The sequence below is a fragment of the Salvelinus fontinalis genome, chromosome 32, assembly GCF_029448725.1.
Source record: "Salvelinus fontinalis isolate EN_2023a chromosome 32, ASM2944872v1, whole genome shotgun sequence".
Lineage (NCBI taxonomy): Eukaryota > Metazoa > Chordata > Actinopteri > Salmoniformes > Salmonidae > Salvelinus > Salvelinus fontinalis.
In genome coordinates, this window is record NC_074696.1 from 10,442,391 (window position 1) to 10,451,525 (window position 9,135).

Consider the following 9,135-nt stretch of genomic DNA (forward strand, 5'->3'; position numbering starts at 1 on the left):
TTAGTTCCTGTTCCTGTATTAGTTAGTGTTCCTGTATTAGTTCCTGTTCCTGTATTAGTTCCTGTTTGTGTATTAGTTCCTGTTCCTGTATTAGTTAATGTTTGTGTGGGTAAATGTGTGTATGACATCTATTATTATAGAAACTTAGGTCACCAGAAAGATGGACATTTGTATTATGTTCACTGTGAAACTGGCCGTAGGAAAGTCTCTATATTGATCTAGTATATGTTTTTATATCATTCACTATTTATTTGTATTAATATCGGGATGTTAGTCAGAGTCTATGAGGATTTATTTAAACCGTAATGAAAGGGGAAGGTCATTTGGCGACTGTAAAATAAATACATCTAATTAGGCATACTAACTTTGGGTATCTGTACTGTATCTGTAAGTCATTTAGAGGTGCTTACAAACGTATATATATTACTACTGTATATATATTACTACATATGTATATCACTACTGTTTATATATTACTACCGTATATATATATATATATTACTACTGTGTATATATATTACTAAGTATGTATATCAATACTGTTTATATATTACTACCATATCTATATATTTTACTACTGTATATATATTACTACTGTATATATATATTACTAGGTATGAATACTGTTTATATATTACTACCGTATATATATATATATATATATATATATATATATATATATATATATATATATATATATTACTACCGTGTGTGTGTGTGTATATATATATACATCACTACTGTATATATATTACTATCGAATGTATGTATGTATGTGTATATATAAATATATACACTGCTCAAAAAAATAAAGGGAACACTTAAACAACACAATGTAACTCCAAGTCAATCACACTTCTGTGAAATCAAACTGTCCACTTAGGAAGCAACACTGATTGACAATAAATTTCACATGCTGTTGTGCAAATGGAATAGACAAAAGGTGGAAATTATAGGCAATTAGCAAGACACCCCCAATAAAGGAGTGATTCTGCAGGTGGTGACCACAGACCACTTCTCAGTTCCTATGCTTCCTGGATGATGTTTTGGTCACTTTTGAATGCTGGCGGTGCTCTCACTCTAGTGGTAGCATGAGACGGAGTCTACAACCCACACAAGTGGCTCAGGTAGTGCAGTTCATCCAGGATGGCACATCAATGCGAGCTGTGGCAAAAAGGTTTGCTGTGTCTGTCAGCGTAGTTTCCAGAGCATGGAGGCGCTACCAGGAGACAGGCCAGTACATCAGGAGACGTGGAGGAGGCCGTAGGAGGGCAACAACCCAGCAGCAGGACCGCTACCTCCGCCTTTGTGCAAGGAGGTGCACTGCCAGAGCCCTGCAAAATGACCTCCAGCAGACCACAAATGTGCATGTGTCAGCATATGGTCTCACAAGGGGTCTGAGGATCTCATCTCGATACCTATTGGCAGTCAGGATACCTCTGGCGAGCACATGGAGGGCTGTGCGGCCCCAAAAAGAAATGCCACCCCACACCATGACTGACCCATCGCCAAACCGGTCATGCTGGAGGATGTTGCAGGCAGTAGAACGTTCTCCACGGCGTCTCCAGACTCTGTCACGTCTGTCACATGTGCTCATGTGCTCAGTGTGAACCTGCTTTCATCTGTGAAGAGCACAGGGCGCCAGTGGCGAATTTGCCAATCTTGGTGTTCTCTGGCAAATGCCAAACGCCCTGCACGGTGTTGGGCTGTAAGCACAACCCCCACCTGTGGACGTCGGGCCCTCATACCACCCTCATGGAGTCTGTTTCTGACCGTTTGAGCAGACACATGCACATTTGTGGCCTGCTGGAGGTCATTTTGCAGGGCGCTGGCAGTGCACCTCCTTGCACAAAGGCGGAGGTAGCGGTCCTGCTGCTGGGTTGTTGCCCTCCTACGGCCTCCTCCACGTCTCCTGATGTACTGGCCTGTCTCCTGGTAGCGCCTCCATGCTCTGGACACTACGCTGACAGACACAGGAAACCTTTTTGCCACAGCTCGCATTGATGTGCCATCCTGGATGAACTGCACTACCTGAGCCACTTGTGTGGGTTGTAGACTCCGTCTCATGCTACCACTAGAGTGAGAGCACCACCAGCATTCAAAAGTGACCAAAACATCAGCCAGGAAGCATAGGAACTGAGAAGTGGTCTGTGGTTACCACCTGCAGAATCACTCCTTTTTTGGGGGGTGTCTTGCTAATTGCCTATAATTTCCACCTTTTGTCTATTCCATTTGCACAACAGCATGTGAAATGTATTGTCAATCAGTGTTGCTTCCTAAGTGGACAGTTTGATTTCACAGAAGTGTGATTGACTTGGAGTTACATTGTGTTGTTTAAGTGTTCCCTTTATTTTTTTGGGCTGTGTATATGTATATATATATGTATTACTACTGTATATATATTACTACGTATATATATATATATATATATATTACTACGTATATATATATATATATATATATATATATATATATATATATATATATATATATATATATATATATAATTAGGGAACTCTCCCCCACCCCCCTGATGTTGACTCTCTAATTAGGGAACCTCCCTCCACCCCTCTGATGTTGACTCTCTAAATAGGGAACCTTCCTCCACCCCCTCTGATGTTGACTCTCTAATTAGGGAACCTCCCTCCACTACCCTGATGTTGACTCTCTAATTAGGGAACCTCCCTAACCCCCCCTGATGTTTACTTTCTAATTAGTGAACCTCCCTCCACTACCCTGATGTTGACTCTCTAATTAGGATCTCCCTCCACTACCCTGATGTTGACTCTCTAATTAGGGAACCTCCCTCCACTACCCTGATGTTGACTCTCTAATTAGGATCTCCCTCCACCCCCCCTGATGTTGACTCTCTAATTAGGGACCTCCCTCCACCTCCTCTGATGTTGACTCTCTAATTAGTGAACCTCCCTCCACTACCCTGATGTTGACTCTCTAATTAGAGAACCTCCCTCCACTACCCTGATGTTGACTCTCTAATTAGAGAACCTCCCTCCACTACCCTGATGTTGACTCTCTAATTAGTGAACCTCCCTCCACTACCCTGATGTTGACTCTCTAATTAGGATCTCCCTCCACCCCCTCTGATGTTGACTCTCTAATTAGGGAACCTCCCTCCACTACCCTGATGTTGACTCTCTAATTAGGATCTCCCTCCACCCCCCCTGATGTTGACTCTCTAATTAGGGAACCTCCCTCCCCCTCCTCTGATGTTGACTCTCTAATTAGGGAACCTCCCTCCACTACCCTGATGTTGACTCTCTAATTAGGGAACCTCCCTCCACTACCCTGATGTTGACTCTCTAATTAGAGAACCTCCCTCCACTACCCTGATGTTGACTCTCTAATTAGTGAACCTCCCTCCACTACCCTGATGTTGACTCTCTAATTAGGGAACCTCCCTCCACTACCCTGATGTTAATTAGGGAACCTCCCTCCACTACCCTGAAGTTGACTCTCTAATTAGGGAACCTCCCTCCACTACCTTGATGTTAATTAGTGAACCTCCCTCCACTACCCTGATGTTGACTCTCTAATTAGGGAACCTCCCTCCACTACCCTGATGTTAATTAGGGAACCTCCCTCCACTACCCTGATGTTAATTAGGGAACCTCCCTCCACTACCCTGATGTTAATTAGGGAACCTCCCTCCACTACCCTGATGTTAATTAGGGAACCTCCCTCCACTACCCTGATGTTAATTAGGGAACCTCCCTCCACTACCCTGATGTTAATTAGGGAACCTCCCTCCACTACCCTGATGTTAATTAGGGAACCTCCCTCCACTACCCTGATGTTAATTAGGGAACCTCCCTCCACTACCCTGATGTTAATTAGGGAACCTCCCTCCACTACCCTGATGTTAATTAGGGAACCTCCCTCCACTACCCTGATGTTAATTAGGGAACCTCCCTCCACTACCCTGATGTTAATTAGGGAACCTCCCTCCACTACCCTGATGTTAATTAGGGAACCTCCCTCCACTACCCTGATGTTAATTAGGGAACCTCCCTCCACTACCCTGATGTTAATTAGGGAACCTCCCTCCACTACCCTGATGTTGACTCTTGGTCTCTAACTCCAGGAAAGGAACTCGTCCTAGAAATGTGGTCTCCTTAATTATTAGTTGTGTCACGTGGAGTGCTAGACTTTGAAAAGGACTACACAGTGTGAAGACGTCCAGTCAAGCACTCTGCTTCAGCTGTCATGTCACATATCTGTTCATTTCGTGGGCTCAAAATTATATCTGACTTGAAGAAGTGAACTAAATCTTGTTTGCTCGCTCTTGCTCTCTGTCTCTACACCACCCTCTCTCTCTTTCTCTGTCTCTCCACCTCTCTCTCTTTCTCTGTCTCTGTCTCTCTCGCTCTCTCTCTTTTTTTGTCTCTGTCTCTCTCTCACCCTCTCTCTCAAATGCTCACTCTCTCGGTTTCTCTCTCTCACTCTTTCTCTGTTTCTCTGCATCTCTATCTCTGTCTTTTTCTCCTCCCTCCCTCCCTCCCTCCCTCCCTCCCTGGCAAAGAGTTTGAGATGAAAGATTAAAAAGCCAAATGAAAGTTATTTATGATCCCTCTGATTTGCATAATCTGCATATCTGAGCGCTAATGTGTGGTTAATTGGCGTGGCAGGTTGCCATAGAGCCCGCTATGGGCTTGATCCTCCTCTCCATTGTCCCTGAGAGGCGCTCTTATTATGAAAAGCACACGGCTCGACCCGAGTGGCGCTCTTATTATGAAAAGCACACGTCTCGACCCCAGAGGGGCGCTCTTATTATGAAAAGCACACGTCTCGACCCCTGAGAGGCGCTCTTATTATGAAAAGCACACGTCTCGACCCCTGAGAGGCGCTCTTATTATGAAAGGCACACGGCTCGACCCCAGAGGGGCACTCTTATTATGAAAAGCACATGTCTCGACCCCTGAGAGGCGCTCTTATTATGAAAAGCACACGTCTCGACCCCTGAGAGGCGCTCTTATTATGAAAAGCACACGGCTCGACCCCTGAGAGGCACTCTTATTATGAAAAGCACATGTCTCGACCCCTGAGAGGCGCTCTTATTATGAAAAGCACATGTCTCGACCCCTGAGAGGCGCTCTTATTATGAAAAGCACACGTCTCAACCCCTGAGAGGCGCTCTTATTATGAAAAGCACACGTCTCGACCCCTGAGAGGCGCTCTTATTATGAAAAGCACATGTCTCGACCCCTGAGAGGCGCTCTTATTATGAAAAGCACACGTCTCGACCCCTGAGAGGCGCTCTTATTATGAAAAGCACACGTCTCAACCCCAGAGGGGCGCTCTTATTATGTAAAGCACACGGCTCGACCCCAGAGGGGCGCTCTTATTATGAAAAGCACACGGCTCGACCGTGCACTACATAGGGAATAGGATGCCTCTATGAGCCCTGGTCAACAGTACTGCACTACATAGGGAATAGGATGCCTCTATGGGCCCTGGTCAACAGTAGTGCACTACATAGGGAATAGGATGCCTCTATGAGCCCTGGTCAACAGTACTGCACTACATAGGGAATAGGATGCCTCTATGAGCCCTGGTCAACAGTAGTGCACTACATAGGGAATAGGATGCCTCTATGGGCCCTGATCAACAGTAGTGCACTACATAGGGAATAGGATGCCTCTATGGGCCCTGATCAACAGTAGTGCACTACATAGGGAATAGGATGCCTCTATGAGCCCTGGTCAACAGTAGTGCACTACATAGGGAATAGGATGCCTCTATGGGCCCTGATCAACAGTAGTGCACTACATAGGGAATAGGATGCCTCTATGGGCCCTGATCAACAGTAGTGCACTACATAGGGAATAGGATGCCAGTTGGGACGTAGTTGTCTCTGTGCTGCAGCCCATCCTCTGGGGAGCTCTCTCTCTCTCTCTCTCTCTCTCTCTCTCTCTCTCTCTCTCTCTCTCTCTCTCTCTCTCTCTCTCTCTCTCTCTCTCTCTCTCTCTCTCTCTCTCTCTCTCTCTCTCTCTCTCTCTCTCTCTCTCTCTCTCAAAACAACGCAATTACAGTTTTCTCTCTCTCTCTCTCTCTCTCTCTCTTTCAAAACAACGCAATTACAGTTTTCTCTCTCTTGACAATGTTTCTCCCTCAACTTAATTGTTTGTTTTTGTTTGTTTGGAAAATAAAACTATAGAAGTTATTTTTTCCCCTTTTTTATTTTTAGATTGAGAATAATGTTCTCTCTGGGGTAGGAAAGTTCAGTTTGAATAAGCACACACTTCATGAATCATCATTTTTCACATGAAGCATATTTTTTAAGTGATTGCAACAGTTTCTTCTGTCTCCAACCCCTAATCTACTTTTAGTTTAAGTAGATTGTCTGAGACACTGGGATGGGAGGATAGTTCTGGCTAGAGCCACACCTACAGCACAAGGGGAATGGATAGACAGGGGGAGAGTCACAGAGAACGAACAGGGCATAGTCACAGAGAACGAATAGGGCATAGTCACAGAGAACGAACAGGGCATAGTCACAGACAACGAACAGGGCATAGTCACAGAGAACGAACAGGGCATAGTCACAGACAACGAACAGGGCATAGTCACAGAGAACGAACAGGGGATAGTCACAGAGAACGAACAGGGCATAGTCACAGAGAACGAACAGGGCATAGTCACAGAGAACGAACAGGGCATAGTCACAGAGAACGAACAGGGCATAGTCACAGAGAACGAACAGGGGATAGTCACAGAGAACGAACAGGGGATAGTCACAGAGAACGAACAGGGGATAGTCACAGAGAACGAACAGGGCATAGTCACAGAGAACGAACAGGGCATAGTCACAGAGAACGAACAGGGCATAGTCACAGAGAACGAACAGGGCATAGTCACAGAGAATGAGTAGGGGATAGTCACAGAGAACGAATAGGGCATAGTCACAGAGAATGAACAGGGCATAGTCACAGAGAACGAACAGGGCATAGTCACAGAGAACGAACAGGACATAGTCACAGAGAACGAACAGGACATAGTCACAGAGAACGAACAGGACATAGTCACAGAGAACGAACAGGGGATAGTCACAGAGAACGAACAGGACATAGTCACGTGGTATGAACAGGGGATAGTCACATGGTATGAACAGGGGATAGTCACATGGTATGAACAGGGGATAGTCACATGGTATGAACAGGGGATAGTCACATGGTATGAACAGGGGATAGTCACATGGTATGAACAGGGGATAGTCACATGGCATGAACAGGGGATAGTCACATGGTATGAACAGGGGATAGTCACATGGTATGAACAGGGGATAGTCACATGGTATGAACAGGGGATAGTCACATGGTATGAACAGGGGATAGTCACATGGTATGAACAGGGGATAGTCACATGGCATGAACAGGGGATAGTCACATGGTATGAACAGGGGATAGTCACATAGTATGAACAGGGGATAGTCACATGGTATGAACAGGGGATAGTCACATGGTATGAACAGGGGATAGTCACATGGTATGAACAGGGGATAGTCACATGGTATGAACAGGGGATAGTCACATGGTATGAACAGGGGATAGTCACATGGTATGAACAGGGGATAGTCACATGGTATGAACAGGGGATAGTCACATGGTATGAACAGGGGATAGTCACATGGTATGAACAGGGGATAGTCACATGGTATGAACAGGGGATAGTCACATGGTATGAACAGGGGATAGTCACATAGTATGAACAGGGGATAGTCACATGGTATGAACAGGGGATAGTCACATGGTATGAACAGGGGATAGTCACATGGTATGAACAGGGGATAGTCACATGGTATGAACAGGGGATGGTCACGTGGTATGAACAGGGGATAGTCACGTGGTATGAACAGGGGATAGTCACATGGTATGAAGAGGGTACTATGGGTCATAGGTCATCGTGGGTCTTGACAGGTCTGTGATAGATGGGTTGAGAGAGATCACGGTACGTGGAGAAACATGTCTGAATGCTGTATATAGTACTCTGTCATACTACAGAAGGTTCTGATAGATCTAGTATGTCGTTAGAGAGAGTGGTTGGGAAGTGAGGATACGACAAACTCAATATTCACCGTGTGTATTCTCCCTCTTTCCTCACAGTCTAACGTGGTGAAAACACAGACAATCACCATCTCAGACATGTCTAACTCCCTGCGAGGAGACGTCTCTAACAAGGAGGTCCCCATCGTGCACACTGAGACCAAGACCATTACCTACGAGTCAGCGCAGGTGAGCGGGATCAACATTTATTAAATAAAACCCGTTATTAACCCAATGAGTTTGTTTTAACAGTGAACTGGGTTGTATTCATCAGGATACCCAACTGGCAAAAAAGTTTTAAAACATCTTGCTAAGGAAAATGAAAACAAGCATTTCTTATTGGACAATTGCTGGTAGTCCCTCCCTGTTTCAGTGTGTTTTCTTCCTTTTGGTGCCTAATGAACCCGATCCTGTTGTCTTTCTCACAGCCGGTAGACAATGTACTGTCGTGGCCAAAAGTTTTGAGAATGACACAAATGTTAATTTTCACTAAGTCTGCTGCCTCAGTTTGTATGATGGCAATTTGCATATACTCCAGAATGGTATGAAGCGTGATCAGATGAATTGCAATTAATTGCAAAGTCCCTCTTCGCCATGCAAATGAACTGAATCCCCCAAAAACATTTCCACTGCATTTCAGCCCTGCCACAAAAGGACCAGCTGACATGTCAGTGATTCTCTCGTTAACATAGGTGTGAGTGTTGACGAGGACAAGGCTGGAGATCACTCAGTCATGCTGATTGAGTTAGAATAACAGACTGGAAGCTTCAAAAGGAGGGTGGTGCTTGGAATCATTGTTCTTCCTCTGACGTGCCGTCATCATTGCTTTGCGCAAAAAGGGCTTCACAGGTAAGGATATTGCTGCCAGTAAGATTGCACCTAAATCAACCATTTTTTGGATCATCAAGAACTTCAAGGAGAGCGATTCAATTGTTGTGAAGAAAGCTTCAGGGCGCCCAAGAAAGTCCAGCAAGCACCAGGACCGCCTCCTAAAGTTGATTCAGCTGCAGGATCGGGGCACCACCAGTACAGAGCTTGCTCAGGAATGGCAGCAGGCAGGTGTGAGTGCATTTGC

At 45.2% G+C, this 9,135-nt stretch overlaps 1 protein-coding gene across 16 annotated transcripts in view; it reads left to right on the top strand.

The window, feature by feature from the left end:
* Positions 1 to 9,135, top strand: part of LOC129830709 (protein 4.1-like) — a 104,899-nt gene that overhangs the window by 85,648 nt on the left and 10,116 nt on the right. For all 16 annotated transcript variants that reach the window (XM_055893333.1, XM_055893343.1, XM_055893345.1 and 13 more), the window contains one exon: positions 8,121 to 8,249. In XM_055893333.1, coding sequence (XP_055749308.1) covers positions 8,121 to 8,249 — 129 coding nt within the window. The remainder of the gene's footprint in view (positions 1 to 8,120; positions 8,250 to 9,135) is intronic.